This window comes from Copadichromis virginalis, linkage group LG7 (assembly GCF_057382275.1).
Source record: "Copadichromis virginalis isolate Kocher_CV1m ecotype Utaka linkage group LG7, C_Virginalis_male_GT1.1, whole genome shotgun sequence".
In the NCBI taxonomy this organism is placed as follows: domain Eukaryota; kingdom Metazoa; phylum Chordata; class Actinopteri; order Cichliformes; family Cichlidae; genus Copadichromis; species Copadichromis virginalis.
The window spans coordinates 51,040,323-51,067,749 of record NC_140624.1 but is presented as its reverse complement, the minus strand read 5'-3'; the positions used below and the strand labels follow the sequence as shown (position 1 = coordinate 51,067,749).

The window sequence follows — 27,427 nt, the reverse complement described above, 5'->3', positions numbered from 1 at the left end:
CAATCTTCTCCCTGCTTTGGCACTGTGCCTCTGTCATTATCAGAGATGATCAATAGATGCGATATTAAATGCTAAACGCCAACTCTGGAATTCTTTTTTCCATTGCTCTAATAGTATTCGTGGGGACCACTTTATTTTGGGTGATATAAGTGGTAACTGTCTGCTTGATTGAGGATAATAAGTCAGTGTATAATGTTTTATAGGCCCATTATAGTGTTGTTTTTGAGTTGGCAATTTGTATGAATATCCCTTTGGTTGGTGTTTCACTTCCAACATAAACTCTGGGGCATGATAGAAATTAAACATCAGTAGATCGTGATCTCCATTCTCATTACAGACAAATATGTTTATACGTCTCCTAAACTAAACTCTGGAAGACAAGATGAAAAACAATGCTATAGAGCCATTTTTTATTAAAGTAACACTACAGCTTCACCATTTTGATCAGCCTTACTTCATGTAAAATCAACTGGCATATTCTACCAGCCAATTCTGTTAGTGCAACAATCCTTCAGCCCAGTATCACCCAAAACATGTAATAGACACGCTGGTCCATTTCACACTTTGCCTCTCTAAAACATGAAATGGATACGCATGCAGAAGTTGCATTAGTGCATGCAATTGGTGCAATACGAGCAGGGTAAATCTCTTGCTGGTAATCTCCCTGCATTACCAGCAGAGGGAGATAATATATTTAAAGCCACAAAGTTGGTAGTGAGCAAAAAAATTATTAAGTATATTCCAGGGTCCTTCATCGTCAGAATCGATTGACTTGAAATAAAAAATGTCCTTCTGCTATTAATGCAGCTTACTGCAACTTAAAGCAACTTCTGCAACTTCACATTTTGGAGAGGAAAAGCCTGAAAGGGACACAGTGGACCAGCGTGTCTATTAAACACGTTGTTGGGGTTGAAGCCTTCCAACCTGAATGCCCATTAAGGTTGCTTTTCACAAATCTTCACTATCTAGTGAAGACTGGATTTAGAAAGAAGTGAAGGTTTTCTTATAAATAAATGACCTTGAGCATCATGGTTGCAAAGTTAAACATGCTAAAGTTATATAACAGTAACAGTATAAAAAAATCTTGTATTTGGAGCAGGAAACAAAACATTATGTTCCATGATAAAATCCGGTGTTGGCTTACCCAGCCATCTGCCTCAACCGTCTCCATGAGCCCTTTGTGGCTCAATACCTAAATCATCTCACTTCTTCCTTTACTCGCAGTAGTTACCTTTACTTTTGTTAGTGTGAGTCATGGGCAGTGTTGGTCAAGTTACTTGAAAAAAGTAATCAGTAACTAATTACAGATTACTTCCCCAAAAAAGTAATCCTGTTACTTTACTGATTACTTATTTTCAAAAGTAATTACTTACTTAGTTACTTTAAAAAAATATTTACAACCTGAATAGGTAATAAAGCAATAGATCTTTTAGCCAATTCTATTTTTTCTGCATAATCCATCATATAAAATGTAATCAAATAAAAAAGTCACTTTTTGAAACTAGTTTTATTAGTTTTAATCTTTTAACGTTAAGCATCAAGCAAACATTAAATTGTATGCACCATTCTCTGACTGGAAGAAATTTGTTTAACATTTAAACCTATTTTCTGCACATTCCAGCACATAAAATAAAATAGTTACAGTGGGGCAAAAAAGTATTTAGTCAGCCACCGATTGTGCAAGTTCCCCCACCTAAAATGATGACAGAGGTCAGTAATTTGCACCAGAGGTACACTTCAACTGTGAGAGACAGAATGTGGAAAAAAAAATCCATGAATCCACATGGTAGGATTTGTAAAGAATTTATTCGTAAATCAGGGTGGAAAATAAGTATTTGGTCAATAACAAAAATACAACTCAATACTTTGTAACATAACCTTTGTTGGCAATAACAGAGGTCAAACGTTTACTATAGGTCTTTACCAGGTTTGCACACACAGTAGCTGGTATTTTGGCCCATTCCTCCATGCAGATCTTCTCGAGAGCAGTGATGTTTTGGGGCTGTCGCCGAGCAACACGGACTTTCAACTCCCGCAACAGATTTTCTATGGGGTTGAGGTCTGGAGACTGGCTAGGCCACTCCAGGACTTTCAAATGCTTCTTACGGAGCCACTCCTTTGTTGCCCGGGCGGTGTGTTTTGGATCATTGTCATGTTGGAAGACTCAGCCTCGTTTCATCTTCAAAGTTCTCACTGATGGAAGGAGGTTTTGGCTCAAATCTCACGATACATGGCCCCATTCATTCTGTCCTTAACACGGATCAGTCGTCCTGTCCCCTTGGCAGAAAAACAGCCCCATAGCATGATGTTTCCACCCCCATGCTTCACAGTAGGTATGGTGTTCTTGGGATGCAACTCAGTATTCTTCTTCCTCCAAACACGACGAGTTGAGTTTATACCAAAAAGTTCTACTTTGGTTTCATCTGACCACATGACATTCTCCCAATCCTCTGCTGTATCATCCATGTGCTCTCTGGCAAACTTCAGACGGGCCTGGACATGCACTGGCTTCAGCAGCGGAACACGTCTGGCACTGCGGGATTTGATTCCCTGCCGTTGTAGTGTGTTACTGATGGTGACCTTTGTTACTTTGGTCCCAGCTCTCTGCAGGTCATTCACCAGGTCCCCCCGTGTGGTTCTGGGATCTTTGCTCACCGTTCTCATGATCATTTTGACCCCACGGGATGAGATCTTGCGTGGAGCCCTAGATCGAGGGAGATTATCAGTGGTCTTGTATGTCTTCCATTTTCTGATGATTGCTCCCACAGTTGATTTTTTTCACACCAAGCTGCTTTCCTATTGTAGATTCACTCTTCCCAGTCTGGTGCAGGTCTACAATACTTTTCCTGGTGTCCTTCGAAAGCTCTTTGGTCTTGGCCATGGCGGAGTTTGGAGTCTGACTGCTTGAGGCTGTGGACAGGTGTCTTTTATACAGATGATGAGTTCAAACAGGTGCCATTCATACAGGTAACAAGTGGGGGACAGAAAAGCTTCTTACAGAAGACGTTACAGGTCTGTGAGAGCCAGAGATTTTCCTTGTTTGAGGTGACCAAATACTTATTTTCCACCCTGATTTACGAATAAATTCTTTACAAATCCTACCATGTGAATTCATGGATTTTTTTTTCACATTCTGTCTCTCACAGTTGAAGTGTACCTCTGGTGCAAATTACTGACCTCTGTCATCATTTTAAGTGGGGGAACTTGAACAATCAGTGGCTGACTAAATACTTTTTTGCCCCACTGTATTTGTGTTTACACTCACTCTTCCAAATAGATGCAAGTAAAACACAGCAGAAAATAAATAAAATCAAAGACTCAGCAGTCCTGTTTCTCTATTTTCACCTGTATAGCAGGCAGGCGGAGGTTTGCCCTGGTGCAGGTGTGTCGCAGCGGTCAGTGGAAGGATCTGGGAGTTTCTCTGTGAATTTCACATTCCAGTGGCAGCGTACTGTTGGTGCTTGTTTGGAAGTTTAGGGGGGGGTTTTTCGCTGTAAAAAGAAGTTTTCTTCCTACGCAGTGAGCAGCGGACGCTAATGATTTTGTCACTTTTTACAGAATCAAACCCAAAGTACTTCCACTCTTTAAACGCTGCACGATCATATGCTCTCCCGCATTCGATATATTATCCATTGTTGCCACAAACGTTGCACTTGCTTATGTCATTGTCATGAGATACTCTTGCAGTAACGCAGGTGCTTACGGGAAAGTAACAGTAATCAAATTACCTTTTCTGCAATAGTAATCCCTTACTTTACTCGTTACTTGAAAAAAGTAATCGGATTACTAACGCGTTACTGCCCATCTCTGGTCATGGGTCAGTATAAATCATAAGAGCAGCTTAGATGTATGTGTAAAGGTGTTTATACATACATATATCAACAGCCAATCTTGGTTAAGGACAGATATGTTGGTATTGATGTTAGGGCTGTTCGATATAATGATATATATCGGAAGACGATATAAAAATGTCTATCGTTTCATTTTACGCTATCGTTTGTTTCGTGGTGTCGCAAAATAAACCGTTTGCGGCAATATTGGTCACTGTAGTGGCTATATTAATTTCTTAAAGTTCTCTCTTTCTCTTATATTTAATATAACCACACTACGGATGGACAAGCGCCTGTTTTTATGCGTTGTCATTAGCAACAAGGACGGTAAAACCATCCCGTGTCCGCTTGTTTATTTTCCACATAAACCTTTCACAATAAAGCTCAAGATCCTGTTGAGACTTTTCAAAATAAACCGAATCACGTGAAAGAGTATGCAGAGTATTTACGGATGAGAAGCAAAAAAGAGGATCAGCACGGTGGCACGGTGGTTAGCACTGTTGCGGCACAGCAAGAAGGTCCTGAGTTCAATTCCACCATCAGGCCGGGGTCTTTCTGTGTGGAGTTTGCATGTTCTCCCCGTGTTTGTGTGGGTTCCCTCCGGGTACTCCGGCTTCCTCCCACCGTCCAAAGACATGCAGCTTGTGGGGATAGGTTGATTGGATAATCCATATTGCCACTAGGTGTGAATGGTTGTCTGTCCCTGTGTGTTGGCCCTGCAACAGACTGGCGACCTGTCCAGGGTGTACCCCGCCTCTCGCCCCATGACAGCTGGGATAGGCTCCAGCGACCCTGAAAAGGATAAGCGGAAGCGAATGGATGGATGGATGAAGCAAAAAAGAGCCGTCAGGTCCTAAATATAAACCTTAGACTCAAACGTTAGAACAGGCTTTTCCCCGCAGCACGCTGTGTAATAAATACTCACAAAGAAAACGGTGGCCGTTAAAACTTATGTCTAAAAATGTATCGTTTCATGCATCAGTTAAAACACTGGACTCCAGGTACACGGCACCCAGCTGGAAACACTTCATGCAAGTCGAGCTGCCCGAGACTCACAGAATTTACAGAAAATGTTAAATTTTTGTGATTTATATCGTTATCGGGACGATAGATGTCTTATATCGGGATATTAGCTTTCATTAACTTGTGCTCCACCTTTAATATTTACAGCACTGTCTGCAGCCATGTAGCAGAATAGCATCCCAGCAGTAGTGTGGTATTAAGTGGTTTCACACTTTCTATTGTTGTTTAATTTGTGAAACACACTGCTGCAATGTTGATGAACAATGAACCCTTCATTTTCCTGTTTCAGTATATCATAACCCTGACCTTAAATGACACAATCTATCAGAATTGCATCCAACCTTAAAATAACCGTATTGGTCATAAAACACACACCCTGAGTTTTTGGTTGGGTTTAGTCTGTTTCTGAAAAAAAAAGGATCCTACCTTTTTCACAGACTTCATCATGAATGGACTAATTCAGTGTATTTACAACAGGAATGCTTTACAATACTCATCAAATCTAATATCTGATACTTTTTTATCTTTTAAAAGACATAAAACAAATGGATTATGCACGTCAAACATGGCTGAGATTTCTGTTTTTTCCGAAATAAAAATCCTCTTTGTCTAAAAGGGAAGTAATCATTGCTAATAATCCATATTAGCTGCAGCTGTGCACAAATCTTTCAGCTCATCTTAGCCGCAATCTTTCATTACCTTGAAATGTTGATGCAACAAAACCACACCCCTTTATGCAGAGCAAGCTACTAAAATAGTATATGTTTATGAATGGCTATGACAGATATAAAGATGGATTGATCTTAACTGCTAGTTGGTTGTTTTTTTTTACAAGTGGCAAGCTGCCACCATGCCATCACACCTCTATCTTTCAGATCTCCTCAATCACCATTCATCCATCAGAGCCTTCCGCTCCAGCAGCTATCACTCAATACCTCAGCGGTGCTGAAGACAAACTGGCACTGTGTGCAACCAGCTATCACGTTATGCCTTTGAATTACCCCTCAGCTGACTTACTGTACAGTTGCTGGGTTGTGGTAATGTCTAAGTAAATTATGGACAAACCTTTGGAGCAACGAGAGAACTTTGCAGTTCTTTTATGTGCAACCTTGCTGAGTTCTGGATAAGTATTGATTGTAGGCGGGTGCTGAAGAAAAATCCTGGCTTGAGTGTTAGGACAGACTGGGTAAGCACGCCTCATCACATATGCTGCACTAAATTTGGCCCACAACAGCTCAGAGAGGCTGAGCAGTAAATTTTGGTCCAATTTTCTCAATACCAGCACTCAGCTCATATCAACACAAATCTACATTGCTTTGTGTTTAACCACTATTACACACTGAAGCTGTGCTTATACTCAGAATTACAGCTCGGCTGAATTGAAATGACATCCACCATCCAACTTTCCTGCTCAGTTGTCCAGAAATGGTACTGTATAGGCAAAGTGCAGACATGTGAAAGATTTACCATTAAAGCCCCCCCACTCCCAGTATCCATTTATTCTGATGTCTGTGATGGAATTCATGGCTTTTTTGTTTCTCCCAGCTTCTAAGGTATAATACACTTGAAAAGTGCTGTACTCATTCTTTCTTTCCTTATATTCAGTGGCATATGGTGACTTTTACACTGCTCAAGCACCTAGCCATAAGAAGCTGCATGGCTAGGTGCATAATTTTGGTAGTGGGACTGAAAACACCTGAGTTCAAAGATTAAGAGATGTGGTCCAATGCTTTTGTCCATATAGTGTATGTGACATTGCTGACTGTCAATATCTACACGTGGTTAAAAATATAAATGAAAACTTAATGTGGCAGTGTAACTGGTATGTTGACACAGTAGCAAAACAGCCAGTTAAACTTGGTACTTTCGGTGAATAGAGTAATATCTCATACATGTATGAACCCTGCACCTGTTCAACTTTTTATCAAACTCTGTGTCCTTTCTCCATCATTTGAATCTAATGATAACAGTCTACTAATAACAGTCAGCTACGTCACACATTGTGGTCAAGGTGATCAGCGTGACAAATCTTGCTTGTTAAGATGCTCAATCACAGAGTAATTTGCTTGGTTACTTCACTTTTGCTTACTATCATTCCACACATATCTTCACATGTGTATAATAACACACAGATCATAACTAATCTCAGAGCAGTGAAAGAAGCAGAGCCAGAAGTAGCTTGTTTAATATGCTGGTCAACTGTCTGTGTGTATTAAACGAACAGAGAACAGAGGTTTATTCACAATATGCATGACAGGCAATGCCGTTTGTCTCTCAGCTCACAAAACACAAGTCTGTGTTAATGGGACAGAGTTACGCCCATGAAAATGACAGAAACTATAGATTCCAATAACTCAAAGTCAAGCTAACTTCTAAAGACAACAGCCAACTGCAGCCATAAGATGCCAGTAATTTAAAGGACAGATGCAAACTGGGACAAGACACTGGGTGAAATGAAAGGAAAGAGATTATTTTCACTTTGTGTGTTTTTAGAGTTCAGTGGGCAAGCAGTGCTTGACTTGCTTGCTCTTATAACAATAAGATTACTTAACTAACCCTCCACAATTACCCTCATCTTATATGACTTATTACTTTTGTTTTCTGTCTTATACGTTTATTATTTTTGTCTCTCTGTTGTTATCACGGTCATTTGTAAACATGACTTTTCAGGAAAATTGCTTAGTATAATTATACCTGCTCAGAACTAAAATGAATTGAATGGGCTGCTAGCACAACTTCCATGGAAGAATAGAAAGTATAAAAGATGGATATAGCTGCTGTGACATCACTCATTGGTTTCTGAAGTGCAGCTTTGTAATCTCACGAACTGAGATGAGACAAATGGGGGTGGGTTTGATTGTCACAGACAAGTAATTAGTCAATGAATGTGCGGATACATACAACGAAGCATGGCATGACCAAGATTTATAAAATAGACCTAATTCTAACTCGGTGTGACCAAAAATGAGTGACTTAGCCCATAGAAGCTATAGGAAAGTGTAATTTTAAATGTAATTTGCTTGGCAACTATAGCTGGTCAACATATGTAGTGGATTTAGCAGAACCAGACATTGTTCTTGTCTTTAGAAAATGGTAAGGAGCATTCACAGCTACAAATACTCGTTTTTCAGTGAGTAAACAAAGAGTTTCTGAAGAATATATCAGCTGGATGTGTAAAAGTTATCAGAGCACGACAGCTGTCTCTGGGGAAACATCTTCTGCCCTGACCTCTGTAAAGACCTTCCTGATGAGTTTGGTCAATCAGTTTCACATCATAGTGAATAAAACATTAATTCAATTTTGTTAGCCAATAATTAATTGGTTTCAAAACACCAGTGTTGTTGTTGAAAACACTCATCTCAAACTTTCAAAACAGGCCTTCACAAACCATTGGGTAACATAGCGATGGCTACGTTATAACATCTATAGGCACGATGGATCAGTTAACGTAACTTAATTTCATTTTCTATAAAGAGCAAATTCTGGTGTCATTTCATTTTGCCTGTAAGGTGGCTGTGTTGGTTTACAGTTCACCTCCTCTGTTATGCTACATTTAATAATCGAGTTGCTCAAAACAGCTCATGACAGAGGCAGTTAGGTGATAGCAGCATGCATGCACAGTGACCTCCCAAAGTAATTCAGTAATGAATGTGAATTCACAGCAAGCAGCTCTTTTCCCACAGAGCAGACCATGAATGCAAAGGACAGCCAGCCTCACTCTTGGCTGATGGTTTAGTGTATGTAAAGCTTTGTCTCATTTATACACTTTGTACACCATCATCCCATGGTACAATGAACTCTACAGAGTAAACAAAGCACTAAGACTTAGACTACAGTAGCGGGTCAAGTCTTAAGCTGATAGAGGCTAACTCTGTAAGCTCCTGGGCAGCAGCTGCTTTCATTTCTTCATCCCTAGCTTATGCTTCCTGACCAATCAATCTTAACCTGACTTGCTCTTTATTTAAAACACCATGCAGATGCAGTGGATTTTAAAAAAAACCCAACAACTTAAACATTTTAGATGTTTACACTTTATCTCATCTTTTTAATAAAAAACAGTTTATGTTACTTATTCATGCACATGAAGCGAAATACAAACAAGGTGAGATGGGTCCTTTTTTCTCACTGGGATTAGCTGTGTGTTGATTTTTGAAAAACAAAGCACTTTTGAAAGTGCCAGCGGTCTCTAATAAGGTCACATTAGTCAAATCTGTGTGGGTAATTGCTATAAAAATGTAAATATTGGGTATTCATTATTTGAGTTGTGAAAGAAAAGCTATAGAGAGGATAGAGAATTATGTTAAAGTTGCACAAGGTTAAAACATCCACAACAGGTTTGCCTTTGTTTATTCTGAATTGTTGCCAAGAACTTCAGCACTTAGTTATGCAGCCAAATGTGCCGACCTTGAAAAAAGTCACATTCATATCCAAATACAAATAGCTTCAATACATCATATTGCTCTGTCGTTTGCAAAGACGTTTTTTGCTGTAAAGTGATCTCAGTGCTGATGGCGTGCGTTTAGACATTTAGCATCCTATGATTAGCATAATTATAGAGTCAAACCCTATCATGGACAGCATAAATCTGTGATGATGTGTCCCTGAGGTATTATTCATGTATCCAGTGTCTTTCATTTCTTGTTCAGTCACACAGTCTCCTTTCAGTGAGCCAGTCTCAGTCTGCTGTAGGCATCCGTCTCAGCTGGTTCTTGCCCGAGTCGGCTATCTTGTTAGTGAAGCCTGCTGTATCTTCAGATTTTTAATTAGATTTCTTCCAGACCTCTTTGAGTTTGATAAATTAAGGTCTGTAACTTACTGGTGTCACTGTGTTTCTGTCCAATACAAAAACTCCTCGGATAGCTTTGTGATTACACTGGGATCAACCCCAGTTCAGGCCTCCAGAGGAAACATGTTTCATCCAGCTGTCAATAAAGTGAATCTGACGACAACAACAAAACTTGGTTGTAACCTGGCAGTCATGCTTGTCATGCTTGAGCTCTCATCTTAATTGTCTCATTATCTTTAGATGTAAAACAATTTCTCATGATCATTACTTAATTATTTGAAGCTCTTATTTAGTTTCAAAGTGCTCCATCCCAAGATACTTATTTGAAGATGTTGTTTTCAAATGCCAGAAATTTCTTAAATTTTCCCTATTACATGTCTTGAGATGCAGAGACTGACTTCAGAGGAGCTATGGATTGAAATGCGACACTCTCTAAACCAAACCAGTGTCTGTATATGTACTATGTTCAATTTATATTAATGTCATCATACTCAATTAGCTGCACTTGTGAGAAAGGTGTGAATGCAGATACGTGGTTCAAATTATTGTGTGTACCAGTTATAGACAAATAAAGCATAAATGTAAGGATAGCTTTTTGGAACTATAGTACTGCTTTTCTCACAGCCAGTTTTGAACAATACAGTGCAATTAGTCTACAAGTGTAGGCTAACTGGTCAATAATACTAATGATAGTACTAATAACCACTACAATACATTACAATTTTATTTATATAGCATGTTTAAAACCAGGGGGTACACCAAAGTGCTTCACAGTGAGGAATAACGGTAAATGATTACACTGAACAGTAAGTCGTTAAAACAAGGTAAAATAGAGGAAACAGAGAACAAACAAAAGCATAAGTAGTGTAGAGATAGGGAGAAGTCATGATTATCCAGAGAAATGAGTAGCGATAAAGCAATTAATGAGCGGTGAGAATTAGCGAGTCGGAAAAGCCAGGTTGAATAGGTACGTTTTCAAGCGTGCTTTAAAGGATTGAATAGAGTCAGAGGCACGAATGGTAGCAGGAAGACTATTCCAGAGGTTTGGTGCTACAGAGGCAAAGGCACGACGGTGCCTGGGCTGGGCCAGAAGTAACTGACCAGATGATCGTAAAGAACGGCTGGGGGTATAGAGACTGAGGAGGCCGATGAGATAGTCAGGGGCAAGGTTATTTAGGCATTTGAAAGTAAGCAGCAGAACTTTAAAATCAATACGAAATTTAATAGGCAGCCAATGTAAGTCAGAGAGCACTGGAGTAATAGAGTCAAACTTTCTAGTTCCGGTTAGGAGACGAGCCGCAGCATTCTGAACGAGCTGTAATCGGTGGAGGTGAGCGAGCTGGAGTCCAGGGTAGAGCGAGTTACAATAATCTAATCTGGAGGTCACAAAGGCGTGTATCAGTTTTTCGAGATCGTTGTACGGTATTAAGTGTTTGACCTTTGAAATTTGGCGCAATTGGAAGAAGCCAGATTTAACCACTGAGGAAACCTGTTTATGCAGCTAAAGTGAACTATCCAGGCAAACACCTAGATTACTTACAGTATCTGTAAGAAAGCAAGCAAAGGGAGGAGGGAGGTTTTATTCACCAATGATCTTGTGTTTAACAATGCCATCCCGCTCTTAGTCTCCTTGTCCTCGACAGAGGCGCGTCTCAGCGTACTTAGGTGCCTGCGTTGAGCGCGAGTCCCAGAGGTCCCAATCCAGGTCAGAAGCGGCGAGCACACCGGAGAGGTCGGATAAAATTGAAGTCCAACAGGGCAGATCCAGCGATGGCTGAGCAGTTTGAAGGGTGGCCAGCGGTGGGAGGTGAATGGAAGTTGCAGAAATTCTGGGATGGGAGAGGAGTTAGCCGCGGCATGTGCCTTAAGTAAGGCTTTATTGTGAACAAGTCAAGAGAAGATCAGTAATTCAGCTGAAGCACCACCAAATCAATGTTATACAAATATCCTAAGAGAGCGATGTGGTTGCCTTTGTAGTTCAGCATCAAAATGTCAAAGAAGTTGATCATTGCGGTGAATAATCAGCTTGTTCTATAGGAACAAACACACACCTAGCTAGCCAAGACGTCGCCTTCACAAGCAGTCAGCAACCAGATTTGTTGTTAAAAAGTACTAATGCATTACTTCCTTTATTTTGCAATAATCTGATCTATTTTTCTCACTTTATGAGAGACAGTCTGACACAACTTGTATTTTCCCAACACTTGTCCATCTATAGTTCCGTTTTTTTATTGTTTTGTGTCCAGTTTTGACGAAGGACATGATGTTGGGGTTTCACCCATGTTTGCTGGGAATATGTCCATGTGAATCCTGCCTCATGTCTGTCTTTTGGCTGTTGCTTAATTAATGTGTAAAATCAAAATGACAAATGCGCATCATGGTGCATAATTTCATTAATACTTACAACAAAGGTATTTCAGTACAATTAAAACCCCATCAAGATGAATAAAAATGTAAGTACAGTGGTCCCTCGTTCATTGCGGGAGTTAGGTTCTAAAAATAACCCGCGATAAGTGAAATCCGCTAAGTGGCCAACTTTATTTTTTTTACAATTATTATAGATGTTTTATGGCTGTAAAACCCCTCACTACACACTTTATAAACTTTTCTCCAACAGGCTTGGACATTTTCACACTTTTCTCTATGGTTTAAACTCTAAAAGTTCAAACCTTCATAGAGAAATAAGTCCAGTATTATAGAATAAAACCAAAGGCAGCCGTGCAAAATGTTTCATCGACATTTGTCGGGGAAATGGGTGTTGGGTATACCCATATAAATGGGTATTGTTGGAGAAAACTTACAAACATACAGTACAGCACTTCAGAGTCACACGGCTATCGATCGAAGGCTTAGATAAATTTGACAAGCTGAATGCATTCTGTAGTGTACAGGAGACACGGCACGAGGTGATTGACAATGGTTTACAGCCAATCACAATGCAGAACACAATGCGCTGTTTAAAAAAAAAAAAAAAAAGCATGCAAAATTGCACCAAAAAAAAAGCCGCGAAACAGCGAGGCTGCTTAACGTGAACCGCATTATAGCGAGGGACCACTGTAAACCTAATGTCTCTTGAACGCCCCCTACAAAAAAAAAGCTATTTCAAAAATAAGACTTCAGATTAATAAACTTTATTTACTTTGTTTTTTTCTATAATAGCTTTCTAAACTCAAAATACAAGGGCCTTCACAGAAACAATAGCATTTAAAAACAATCCACAAATTGTTATCATTATAGCAAGCTGTTCATAGCATTTGACTCAAATTTTCTGTTGTTCAAAAGATAGTGCGGCCTTTCGTTGTGGATAGCGTGACTGTAGAGTCCTGGTGCTATCACCAGCTGTGTTCATGTAGTTGTGTATTGTTTTCAGCTTACAAACCTGCTTCTCTCCCTCTCTCTCTCTCTCTCTGTGGTGGTTGGGGGAAGGGGGCGAGGGGGTCATGTGGTCACGGAGACACCTGCTGTGGTGAGAAATGGTTTGCAGTATTTTGGCAGGTGTTTATGTGTTTGTCTGTCTGCATGTGCAGAGATTGCGATATCAGATTTTCACATCATGATGATCATGGTCAAAATACTCCACTGTAATATCTCTAGAGAATTTGAAAACAATAGAAATAATGCTGTTATGTTGTATTTGTTTATGTCTGTTTTCGTTCTGGCAAATTTGACTCAAAATCCAAATACGTGGAGGTGATGAGCATCTGTGATGATAACTAATCAAGCTTTTGTTTTTAAACATGAGTTATCGCCACAGCCTTGCTCACAACTGGGCTGTAGATCATCCTGCCTGTTAAGGGGCCAGAGGCATGGTTTATCCTGGAAAGGATAAAAACCACACAGTTAACTTACAGTCATATGTTAGTGGAAGAAATCCAGTACCAAGACGACATTTGAGCATGGAAGCTTCTATAGTCCTAGAACGCTGGTGATCACTGGTCAGATGCCCACCTATACTGGTGAGCTGCTACATCTGTATGTAACCATGAGGTCTGAAAGGTCAGCTGATCAGAGCTTGTTAGGCATATTTTTACACTTGTATTTGTTGTATCTTATTTTATATTGTAAAGTACTATTTAAGTAAACTTCACTATTGACTTCCTACTGACTGGTCTCAAATAGTTTTCATCATACTTGTGGGACACATCCTTCATCCTCATCTGCTGTCCTCATCAGAGCTTAATTCTTTTTTGTTTATATGTGTTACCTTTGGGCCATCTATTAAATAGATTTAAAGGTATTACCTGTTCTTTCTATGCCTACTATTTCTATGCAGATGATACACCGTTATGCTTTTTCTGTTTAGCCCAACAACAGAAACAGCCTTTCCTACTTCAATTAATGCTTCTCTGCCATTGCTAATTGGTTGTATTCAGATTTCATCCATCTCAGTTGTAGTAAAACTTAGGATCTAGTGTTTGGCACTGACATCGGCCCCATCGCCAGTAACATTAGATCATCCGCTAAAAAACCTGGTATCATCATATTGTTATTATTACTTATTTGCTTACTTACTTATTACAGCCTTGAAAAAATTCAGTTTCACTTTCTATGCAGTATTTCTAAGTGATGATCCTAGATACTCGTGCTTGTCGTTCATTTGACTCGAAGATCTTTAATGACTTGTACAGTATTGCTCAGTGCTGAATATTCCCATTTAATACACCTCTAGTTCCTATATTAATTATAAGCATTACGTTACTCTCTGCTTCAAGAGAAAAACCAAAACAGACATGTGGTGTAGTTACACCAGAAACATGGGTCAAACACAATATTGTAAAAGTATATACATATACAAGCAGCAGTACATGGGTCAGTGTCTGGGAAAGATTGAATTCAAGATCCCTCATCATAGTTAATGGTTTACTGAAATAGACGTGCTCAACAAATCACACCAGGCTGGATAAATTACCACCTTAAGGGAGAATGAAATGCTAGATTCAAACAACTGCCTTGGACACTCCTAACACTCTGTCTGTTTATATCCCATTACCAAGTCAGTTCAATCTGAATGTTAATCCAAAAGGAAAAGAGGCGCCTTTAAAAGTAAACGACCACAGTTTGGGACACTCTGTGACAGCAAAGCAGATGATGAGGCCATCTCAGAACAATATTACCTCATGGTGCAGCCTGTTCTCCTGAGTACTAATATTACAGATTATCTGTGCGTATCAAGGTTTTGTAAGAGTGTATATGTGTGTGTGCATATACGTTTATCTTTTGTTTTGCATCTGTGGGTGTGGTGGCTCAACACTTGGCTCTCACACAGAGACTGCCTGTTCATCAAACCCTGTCGTAAGGAAATGTTCGGGGCTTTTTCTTTCTTTTTTCTTGAGGGATATTCAGGACATAGGAGCGAAAATTGCAAAGATATTTCGAGTTGATTGCCTTTACGCTGCTATATTTCTGCCCAATGTCTCTCCACCACTACTCAGCAAAACCACAGAGGAGAGATAGAGAAGGAATGATGATCTCCTGCTGGTGCACTTGAATGAATGTTTTATAGATGGAAGGATGAAAAAGAGATGAAGTAGTGTCCAATCTCTATGCCTATTTTTTTTTTTTAAATTGTGGTTATAAAATATTATTTTTACCTTGTCAGTTTTTTTAATCATATTCAACCTGACTCCGTAACACACTCATTTACAGAAAGTGTCAAACACGCAGCCAAGCATCGTCTTCTTTTCCAACTGGAATTTCATCCGACTGATAGTCTGATAGTGTTAATAAAATTGTTAAGAGCATTTCAATCATTCTACTTAATTTGCTGTTAATTTTTCAAGTAGTTGATGGAAACAACCTTGAATTCTGTAACTACAAATATGCTGATTCAATCCCCTGTAGAGATGCGCTGTGGTAGTGCTCTTTGGCAAGGTCACTGTCTCCCAAACTGAATGATTATAAAAGGCAGTTTCTACAATAAATCTGTTAGGATTGGACCAGCATGTGCAAAGTAAGGTCACTCAGTGGGAATGAACGGCATACTTACACTTTAACAATGTGAAATATCATATTTTTTACGTGATCTCAGTAGACTTTCGACGGGTTTTGATGTTGACACAGAAACTCGGATGTCTGTTGTTTCAGTCACTAATAAATGTCATTACATTCATTGCTCTTGGAACTGAAGAAGCTTCTTGGATGAGAGGTGAAAAGTCTTCAAGGAAACTTAAAGAACTTCAGAAGCTTTTCTTTCTTTAGATGCTCCTTAGACAATGACTTAACTCCATATCCAGTTTAAGGGTCTCCATGAGTGCAGGAGCCTATCCCAGCTGCCAAAAGTTGAGTGGTTGGGTACACCTGTAGGTTATCAGTCTGTCGCAGGGCTAAGACATAGAGACAAATAACCTCTCACATATATATATATATATATAAAAAAACACCCAGCACGCCCCTGCGGGCGGTTTATCCTTCAAGCTCGGGTCCTCTACCAGAGGCCTGGGAGCTTGAGGGTCCTGCGCAGTATCTTAGCTGTTCCCAGGACTGCGCTCTTCTGGACAGAGATCTCCGATGTTATTCCCGGGATCTGCTGGAGCCACTCGCCTAGCTTGGGAGTCACCGCACCTAGTGCTCCGATTACCACGGGGACCACCGTTACCTTCACCCTCCACATCCTCTCGAGCTCTTCTCTGAGCCCTTGGTATTTCTCCAGCTTCTCGTGTTCCTTCTTCCTGATATTGCTGTCATTCGGAACCGCTACATCGATCACTACGGCCATCTTCTTCTGTTTGTCTACCACCACTATGTCCGGTTGGTTAGCCACCACCATTTTGTCCGTCTGTATCTGGAAGTCCCACAGGATCTTAGCTCGGTCATTCTCCACCACCCTTGGGGGCATCTCCCATTTTGACCTCGGGACTTCCAGGTTATACTCGGCACAGATGTTCCTGTAATGTAATTCCTACAACCACGATTACCGACACTAATGCAGCACTACGGGCAATATATATATATATATATATATATATATATATATATATATATATATATATATATATATATATATATATATATAATGTGTGTGTATATATATATGTGTGTGTATATATATATGTGTGTGTATATATATATGTGTGTATATATATATGTACATGATATGATATAGCTATCATCCAAAAACGTCGCATAAGGTTCAGTTTGTCCTTAAACTTTGCCCTCAAGTGGACGGCAAAAGAAGCCATGTCTTTAAGAAATCAGAAAAAAATCCAGCAAAGACCTGACCTGAAGAGATGCATCGGGCCCTTCAGTTGATCCTTCTGCTGAAGCCTCAGCAGAAATGGTCTCAGCAGTAATGTGGCTTTCAGGAAGCCATTCTTAAGGAAGGGGAAAGGCTGAGGCATGCCAAATTACACAAGAACTGGGCTGAAAAGAAGTGTCAATGGGTCTCAGAGTTATGAATCAGAATTTGATCTTTTTTTAATCCAGTCAACATGTAGAGAAAGGTATAGCAATGAGTTTCTATTGCTATCTGCAAAACACGGTGGAGGCTGTGTCATGGTTTGGGCTTCCACTTCAGCTAGTTGCATTGGGGATCTTGTCAAAATGTATGGAATTATCAATGCAATATGGTTTTTGATCCGTGATGCATTGTGCAAGTGTCTGATTAGCAACATCTTCAATTTTCAGTATGATAATGATTTCAAACACACCGCCAAAGTGATAAAAGAATAACCAAAACTGTAGATCTCACATAGTGAGAGCTGCTATGATATATGGTTTGGAGATTTTTTGTTGGGAATGACCAAGAGGGACAAAATTAGAAATGAGTACATCAGAGGGACAGCTCAGGTTGTTTGGAGACAAAGTTAGAGGCAAGACTATGATTGTTATTGTATAAGAAGTACTCAACTGACCATGCAAATAAAAATAAAATTGAGACTTTAAAACATAAAAAAAACAAATTTGCAAAAAGCAAAAACAGAGAATCATTAGCACAAGCCCTTTATGACTGCACAGTGAGTCACGCATTATCTGGAAATGATCAAAAGAAGACAGCCTACGAGGTTTCACAACAGACATGGACACCTCTGGTCAACAAAAAGGTCAGGCTGGAAAAAAGAAAGTAAGAGCCTGGAACAAAGACTGTCTGATGTGAACCTTCACAAATTAAAGCTGAAACACGGCACTTATGATGCTGTATTATTGTATTTCAGAAGGAATGTGCCAGAGAACAGAGCCCAAAGAACAAAAACATGAAACCGTTCTTTACTTAACTCACGTATATGTATATTAAAGAAGACTTTCCTTTATTCATTACTGAATAACACATTTTTTGTGTATCTATGTAATACAATTATACCGACCAGTGCTATGTACTAATTTTATATGCCCTGTAAAATCACTGCATCCATATGTAAATCTGCTTCTTCTCTCATCTTTTTGTAAATGTCCAGAGATTGTGGCGAGCTCAGATGTGGGTGATTACCACCATAAAGCTGATCAGATCTGATCATCGCCATCATTCCTGACACTTTAAATTCAAGTGTGGCTGCGCACGCACATTATCGCTTACAGTTCCACAACTATAAGAACACCCTCAGCTCTGCTCACAGTCTGCCGCTCTGCTTCAAAAGCGTGGCCATCATCGTACGGTGTGTAAAACGCACCTAATTGCCCACGGGCTGGAGGTGTGGCGGGGCGCAGCCTCCAGCTAAAAATTTGCAAAGACGTGAGCGGAGGACAGAAGAGGAGCACGGAGAAAGAGCTGTTAGGTTCACAGCTTCCTGCCTGCCACAGTTTGTGGGCTCAGTGTGCAGATACAGTAATTAAGGTTGAGGGTGGACAGTTCCCTACGATGCGCCTTGATCACGCAGAACCGTGGACCGAGGCTATTCATTTAAACAAGAAAGGAACACAGCAGAAGCAAGACAAGAGCCACTGGGGAGCTCTATAGGGGAGCCGAGCTGTATGTTGGTACAAACAGGGAGACGTTTTATTTACTCTGTTCATTTTAGGGCAATAAAAACTGGCAGAGACAGATAGAGACATAGTCTCCATCTCGTACTTTTCTACTGACTAGTGGCTCATTTTACACAGCTCTGGAGGTTTGTTTCCAGCTGTGAAGCAGTCCCAACTGTCGCAGAGGGCTTTAGTTGAAGTGACTTTTTTTTTTTACCTGCTGTAAATATCGACGAGGGAAGAAATCCTCTTCACTGCTCTTTTTACACACTCCCACCCGTTACCTGCGCTGTGCTCCTGTCTGGAGTTTGATGTTTCATTTGTATTTTGGGGCTTTTTTTTGTTTTCTTTTTTTGTGTCTGTGCATTAGAATACCAGTGGGCCATCCAGAGTGGAGTGGCTGAGTGACAAAGCCAGATGGATATGAATGCAATAGCCCTCTTTGTTCGTGCCTGGAAACTCCTGGCCTTGCTGGTGCTGTTCCTGCCTCTGCTGCTGCTGCTGAGCTCAGTGCTCCTCACTTCCTCTGCAGCACTTCTCTCATCGTATCCACATGTATGAGGGAGTCCTCTTTATTTCCAGCATCTGTGCTGTGATGAGAAACACCATCTAACTAGGCCACTGCATAATAAGCAAGAATAGCAGCAAAGTAAAATGGGGGGAAAAAAAGAAAAGAGAAGAGAAGAGAGAGGGGGGAAAGAATCAGTTCATTGGGGAAATGCTTACCCAACATGTAACTGCTGACAAAAGTAATTCAGTAAGCAAATATTGTCCTTATTCCTTTATTGCGCATGCATTCATTTATTATTGCTTACCTTTACCTTTACAGTTCTGCAGAGGTGCATCAGAGTTCACGTCTCATTCTCGCGGTCAAGCCCCTGAGCTGCGCGGTCATGTGACCTGAATGTGACTGACAATGCACCTTTGCTGACTTTTCCTTTGGAGCGCGTGTCAACTGCAGTCCTGGGGATCAGTGCTGGTGCTGCGACATTTCTGCCATCCTCAGCATTTTAGCGCTTGATTCACTTTGTCAACAGATTCATTATTGTCTGCGAGGAAGTTGTAGATGTGGGTCTCATTATCTCCTTCTTGCTTCAGTTTGATGCTTTGTCGTACGCGTCCTTTCCGGTAAATCACGCTGTTTAAGTACCAGTTGTGTAATTTAGCACAACACATTTGGTCGAGCCCATGGGGGGGGCAGGGCAAGCTCCCCTCTGCTTTATGAAACCTCAGCAAGTGAGTTTCAGCTTAATGTATTGTTTCCAAATAACTGCCATCAAGGTCGTGCAGCCAACTTTAGAGGTCATATGTTGCGTTCACTGGTTGTTTCTGCTGCCCCCACATGGCCATCAAGTCAGTTATTGCAGGTCTAAATGTGAATTACGGACACTTTTCTGAACTGCCTATGTTTCCCTTTCTATCTCCAGTGTAGAGCATGACTTTCGCCTGCAGGAAGGGCAGGTTGTACGCACGTGGAAGGTGGGCGACCCTCCAGAAGGCTCGCCACAGACACCCACACCCCAGCCCACGACACCTCACCAACAGGACTCCCCACAACCAGTGCGACCCCCTGCCACCACCAAGAAGAACCGGAAGAAGTGCTTCTGGTTCCTCTGAACACCGAGAGGATGGAGACATTTTTATACTATAATGCACTGAGTAACGATCTTAAAAAAAACAAAAAAAAACAAAGAAAAAAAGATTACCTGCAGAGATTTGTTTAAAGGGACAAATGTTAAATGAACGGGTGGATTAAAATGCAAATGTACAACTGTGGGTGGAGAAAGAGCTACAAAGGTTACAATTTAAGCTGTTTCTGCTGGAGTCTAAAATAATGGTTTGACTGGGAGGCACATGTTGTTACTGCTCTTAAAATGCCTCTTCAACACTCACAGGTCTGACACCGGTGCAGGGAAGTAAAAAGTGCTGAAGTCAAATAAAAGTAAAAGTTCAGTCCACAATATGACTCACGGTTAGGAAGCAATTAGGAGATATAAAAAGAATATATAGCGGCTAAGGGGCACAGCACGAGCGGCAGTATAGCAGATACCATGGAGCATATTTATAAATGATGTAATGAACAGAGTTTTATGGGCAAAGAGATAAAGAGAAATAGGACTTATCATCATCACTGGACTAATGAGGGTCAGAACACCAGCTTTTATATCCAGAGACATTTAAAAAAAGAGAGAGCGAGAGAATTATTATGACCTGTATTTAAAAATTTTATTATAATGTAATTGATGAAAATAAAAAAAAGACACTACATGTGTCTACATGCACACATGCCAACACACAGAAGAGCAAATAAATCGACATATTTACATAAATAAAGGCATATATGACTTGAGAGAATGGTGAGTTGAGTTCTGTATATGTCAGAGCCGTTTTGCTTGGATGCTATATTTCAGATATGGATTACTGCTAAATAAAAGTATTTTACCACAGCTCCTTGGTATCTCTTGTCATTCAGACTTCAGTGTGCTTTTTGCCCATCACAGTGCACAGTGGAATTATTGTGTGTATGGTTTTCACTTTAGCGTAAGTAGCAGTGTCCGGTTTGGGAGTTGAGTCATAGACTGTGTATAAATGATAGTCACTGGGGTGGCTGTAGCTCAGGTGGCAGAGCAGGTCAGCCACTAATCAGAAGGTCGGTGGTTCGATCCCAGGCTGCCTCCTGGCTGCATGCCAAATATCCTTGGGCAAGATACTAACCCCATGTTTGCCTACTGGTGGTGGTCAGAGGGCCCGGTGGCGCCTGTGTCCGGCAGCCTCGCCTCTGTCAGTGCGCCCCAGGGCAGCTGTGGCTACAATGTAGCTTGCCATCGCCAGTGTGTGAATGTGTGTGTGAATGGGTGGATGACTGAATGTAGTGTAAAGCGCTTTGGGGTCCTATGGACTAGAAAAGCGCTATACAAATGCAGGCCATTTACCATTACCATCACTGTGACATCCTCCATATGTTTGAAGTTTCAAAATGATACTCTACAGAGATTACAGTTTAGATTACAGGCTATACCTGGACAGGTTGCAGTACGATCAGATAATTCAAAATTTAACATTGCCAGAACGTTTGCTGGGTCTCCCAGCACAGTCTCAAGAGCATGGATTTCTGGAGATTCCAGGAGACAGGCTATTACTACTATTTATAACCCATCAGCAGACTGGCATTTGCGAACTTGTGTAAGGAGGGAGAGGATGAGCAATGGCAGAGATACAAAATGACCTCCAGCAGGCTACAGGTGTCAATGTCTCTGACCAAACAATCAGAAACAGACTGATAGCCTCTGTGTTAGCTGCCCAGTACAATGGAGCCCGACTGGCATTTGCCATAGAATACCAAAACTAGCAGCTCCACCACTTCCACCAAATCAATTCCATCTGACATCCTTTCATTCCAAACACATTACCCAGTCCATATTTGGGTAAATATCAAGCATGATTTCTTCCCCCATTGAGATCTTCAATTTTTTTCAGCAGTTTATATTTGAATGAGAGGTGCCTTATCAGCAAGCTGCATCACTCAGACACAGAATTACCCGATCAGTGCTAACATGTTCTGTAACTAAAATAAAAACTGAATTTTATTCCGTGAAGGGAAAAACTGCATTACAGAGTTAAGGGACTGCTGTTGTTGCTAATTTGACAGGTATCCATATTGACTCTCAAACAAATGTAGCTCCAAATGGCACAAAAAACACATGGACAGTGGAGAAGTCCAGTTTAGTGAATCAAAAAAGCTGCTGGCATTGACACAATCCCCTTACTTTCGCACCAGTCTGTCACACCAAGCCACCACTCCCCTAATAATGCACAGCTTTAAGCCATAACATAATTGAAATTTACATTTTATTGTAAAACAACAAACATACAACAGGATGGTGTGTGGAGACAAAGCACTGCCAACAACACCAACAAAAACCCAACAATAAATAAATAATAATTATGTTAAAAAGAGGAATAAGAAGAGGGAAAAAGACATATTTGGTTCTAGTGTCAGGGTTACGATTGAGTTATGATTAGATGTCCTCACTAAGATATGAAAATGTGTGTATTTGTGTGTGTGTGTTGCAATTATACAGATGTGCTGAGTAGCTGTATGAAAGTGCTATATGTGGATGTGTGAGGCTCTGTTCAGTCTAGAAAATCATATTTTTGAGATGAAATATATATAAATATATGTCCAGACAAATAAATTACTACACACACACACACACACACACGACAGCAACAACAACAACTATGTGTTGTGCTTTAGAAATGCATTGTATCTTTTATATGCAACATCTCACTAATTTAGTTACCCCCAGTTTTCAAATAATTTCAATGAAATTGTAATATTTAAATGTGTTAGCCGAGCAGAGAAAATGAATGAAGTCATTTAAGAATGGAGCATGGGTATCACTGATTATTATTATTAGGCATTTATCACTTCTAAGAAACAATCACTGTTGACTTCTAGGAACATTTCTAAGACATCAAAAAGAGGCGAGTCTTCAGTCCTCAGATGGCAGCTCCGACAGCCCACTTTTGTGGACACTCCAGGGCAAGTCTCGGGAAATTAAGCCTCAGCTGTTTGATGGCTGTGAGAAGCCCCAAATATTACTACTTAGTAATTCATGACACACATAAGCTGCTTCTGCGAGGCTCTGAGGTGGTGTGAGATCCTGGCCTAATTTATTCCAAACTTCGGAGTTCTAGCGTTAGCTCTCAGTTTTGTTTGCCTGCTTGTTTGGATTTGCACAACAACTGGCAGTTTCCACTTTGCCTCGAACAAAGCAGTTAGACACAGACTGTGCTTTGTTTCTGCAGGGGAGAGTTATTGGAGGGGAAAGCTGTTTCAGGATATTTCAGGACGTCCACAGCTCTTTATGTACTGGACACGTATCTGCTACATCCTCCCCCCCACTCGCTCAAGACAAGAGTATATATGTACATATGCACAGATAAGTGCAGACACACACTGTTTTAAGCAGTTTTAAACTCCCAGTAGAGGTGGGCAGATTGATCCAAATCAATAGTAGCAATGCCAGTGGTGGTATTGGTATTGGATCGATTCTAATGCGGTAGGATCGATACTTTGTTTCTATCCTCTATTCCTTTTTTTCTTTGGGGGGGGGGGGGGGGGGTAAAGAAAATATACTTAAAACATGCACTATGAAAAATGTCTAAATAATGTTTTATTAATGTAAAACATTTTAACCAGAAGTGCTTCACAGACAGCCACAATAGCAGATCTCCAAAAGATTTTTATTTTTTGTTTTGGGGTCTTTTTGTCATGTGTTTCCCTGTTCATTGGAATTCTTCCTTTACTGTGAACAGACATGTGCCAGACATTGTATTAATACAATTTAAAATGTCACATCAGTAGTTTAGTGTAGAGATGGACCGATCCGATATTACGTATCGGTATCGGTCCGATACTGACCTAAATTACTGGATCGGATATCGGAGAAAAATAAAAAATGTAATCCGATCCATTAAATATCACGAAAGCACCTCACAAAACTTGCAACACGCCGTAACTCACCTCAGAACGTTAGCACGTCGGAGCAGTATGCATCACGTGATAGAGCGGCTGTGGCATGCGGGACCTGTCGGTGGTCTGGATTAGAGATGGACCGATCCGATATTACGTATCGGTATCGGTCCGATACTGACCTAAATTACTGGATCGGATATCGGAGAAAAATAAAAAATGTAATCCGATCCATTAAATATCACGAAAGCACCTCACAAAACTTGCAACACGCCATAACTCACCTCAGAACGTTAGCAGTATGCATCACGTGATAGAGCGGCTGTGGCATGCGGGACCTGTCGGTGGTCTGGATAGCATTTGGAGCTTCGCTAGCAACCCGGCATTTCATCTCCGACAAAGTTATCCCGAGAGAAGTAAAGCAAGTGTGTAAGTCCATCTCTGAATGTTTGTAAAGCATTCCTGCGTTAAGCTTAACAAGCGACTGCCTCTTCTTGCTGCTACTTCAATCATGAAACTGCTTAATGATCAGCTGATCGGCTTTTCTGTGCGAGTCAGTGTCTCTTGTTTGTTTTTGGCCCACTTTGCACCAGAAAGAGGAAACCAGCGGCTGAACAACAGCAGCACGTTTAAGCTTGATAAGCTGTTGTTAGAATGTATTTAATATTACTTTCTACTCGAGGATCTTTTTCTACGTAGCTGACGGCTGGTAACTGTGCAGGGGCGGATCTAGCAAAGTTTAGCCAGGGGGGCCGATAGGGCATTAACAGGGAAAAGGGGGCACAAAGACATACTTTTCTTTCTTATTGTCATTTAAAATGTCTAGCTTTTAATAAATAATTATCTGACACCCAAAGTTTTAATTTGATGTAAAATGAATAGAAGTCAATTACTGTATATAGTGACTATTAAGTCTAATATAAATACCCTAGTAAGCTATAGTACTTTTTCCTTTGGGAAGGTACCATCTGTGCAGTCTGCAATTTTGTTGAAGAAAGATGTTGAATCTATTTAATATTTCTTGAAAAATAATTGATTTCTGTGCCTTTTTTTTCACACTGCATCAAATTAAGGTTGATTACGTCGATTAAGCATCATGAGGTGGCGCGTGAGGGGTGGTTCCCTATTTTTTATTTATTTATTTTTGTTGTTGCTGGGAGTTGGAACCCTATTAGTTAGGTTGCTTAATATTTATGCTAAGTACTCTTTAAAATACCAGAATAGGGAGGATGGTGTAGGTTCAAGTTTATTAGATTGATCAGTATTGCTGAACTATGAAATATTTTTTTTTTGCATACAGGTATAACAGAATAGCTTTAGTGTAGTTGTTGTTTTAAACTTGAGTATGAACTTATACAAAATGCAGCAAGATATTTAAAAAACAGTTTTGTTGACTAAAAAACACTATATCGGATTCATATCGGTATCGGCAGATATCCAAATTTATGATATCGGTATCGGTATCGGACATAAAAAAGTGGTATCGTGCCATCTCTAGTCTGGATAGCATGTGGAGCTTCGCTAGCAACCTGGCATTTCATCTCCGACAAAGTTATCCCCGAGAGAAGTAAAGCAAGTGTGTAAGTCCATCTCTGAATGTTTGTAAAGCATTCCTGCCTTAAGCTTAACGAACGACTGCCTCTCGCTCTCCGGCTGCTACTTCAATCGTGAAACTGATCAGCTGATCGGGTTTTCTGTCGCGAGTCCGTCTCTCTTGTTTGTTTTTGGTCCACTTTGCGCCAGAAAGAGGAAACCAGCGGCTGAACAACAGCAGCACGTTTAAGCTTGATAAGCTGTTGTTACAATTTATTTAATATTACTTTCTACACCAGGATCTTTTTCTACGTAGCTGACGGCTGGTAACTGTGCAGGGGCGGATCTAGCAAAGTTTAGCCAGGGGGGCCGATAGGGCATTAACTGGGAAAAGGGGGCACAAAGACATACTTTTCTTTCTTATTCTCATTTAAAATGTCTAGCTTTTAATAAATAATTATCTGACACCCAAAGTTTTAATTTGGTGTAAAATGAATAGAAGTCAATTACTGTATATAGTAACTATAAAGTCTAATATATATATACCCTAGTAAGCTATAGTACTTTTTACTTTGGGAAGGTACCATCTGTGCAGTCTGCAATTTTGTTGAAGAAAGATGTTGAATCTATTTAATATTTCTTGAAAAATAATTGATTTCTGTGCATTTTCTTTCACACTGCATCAAATTAAGGTTGATTACGTCGATTAAGCATCATGAGGTGGCGCGTGAGGGGTGGTTCCCTATTTTTTATTTATTTATTTTTGTTGTTGCTGGGAGTTGGAACCCTGTTAGTTAGGTTGCTTAATATTTACGCTAAGTACTCTTTAAAATACCAGAATAGGGAGGATGGTGTAGGTTTAAGTTTATTAGATTGATCAGTATTGCTGAACTATGAAATATTTTTTTTGTATACAGGTATAACAGAATAGCTTTAGTGTAGTTGTTGTTTTAAACTTGAGTATGAACTTGCAGACTTGCAAAATGCAGCAAGATATTTTAAAAAACAGTTTTGTTGATTAAAAAACACTATATCGGATTCATATCGGTATCGGCAGATATCCAAATTTATGATATCGGTATCGGACATAAAAAAGTGGTATCGTGCCATCTCTAGTTTAGTGGTAATTAAAGTTTGTTCAGAGTTTACAAACCGATGATGATTCATCTCATAAGTCATGACACACTGCTCTCCCCATAAGTTTATTAAGTTAAAAGTATTGGTACTGGTATCGCCAATACTGGCCCTGTATATACTTATTGGATCAACACCAAAATCTGCAGTATCGCACATCACTACCCCCCAATGTTCACTGACATGACTGCACTGCCGTGTAGAAGCCGAAAAGCTCGCTCTGCACGTGCATATAAGCAACAAATTCACAAACACAAACTCGGCCGCATACGCAACTGCACACATTCTTGCAACTACACACACGCACACAGGCACTCACATCCAATCTCACAGCTAACATATTGTTCTCAGACCAACACAATGCATTATCTCCCCCGCAGTTGTTCCTCTCTCCCTCACAACCGGGCACACGCTCCATCCTGGTAGCTCTGTGTGTGCCGTGCAATGCTGAGAGGAGTGTAGCGTTGTCAGTCATTAATCTGCTACAGCACAGCCTGTAATCCTGATGACAGAGCGGAGCGGGCTTACAGAGAGCAGAGAGGATCTGAGCCCAGCCTGGAGTGGGGAACAAAGGAGCCAGAGAAGACTGGCTTTGAATCTATAAAGAGAAAGGAAGTGTGTGTGTGTGAGTGTGTGTGTGTGTGAGTGTGTGTGAGTGAGTGTGTAAGGATTCTGAGGTGAGGTCGGTAACTATTTTGTCAGCACTGCTGCAGTGTTATTCAAGAATGCTGGCACACACAAAAGCTA

General features: G+C 40.4%; 1 protein-coding gene across 3 annotated transcripts in view; it reads left to right on the top strand.

Annotated features, from left to right (window-relative positions):
* The window catches only part of LOC146706040 (uncharacterized), a 49,841-nt gene extending 28,860 nt beyond the window's left edge, over positions 1-20,981 (top strand). For all 3 annotated transcript variants that reach the window (XM_085464030.1, XM_085464028.1, XM_085464029.1), the window contains exon 4: positions 19,962-20,981. In XM_085464030.1, the coding sequence (XP_085320156.1) occupies positions 19,962-20,151 (190 nt within the window). In that variant the 3' untranslated portion in view covers positions 20,152-20,981. The remainder of the gene's footprint in view (positions 1-19,961) is intronic.
* Positions 20,982-27,427: the final 6,446 nt, after the last annotated feature.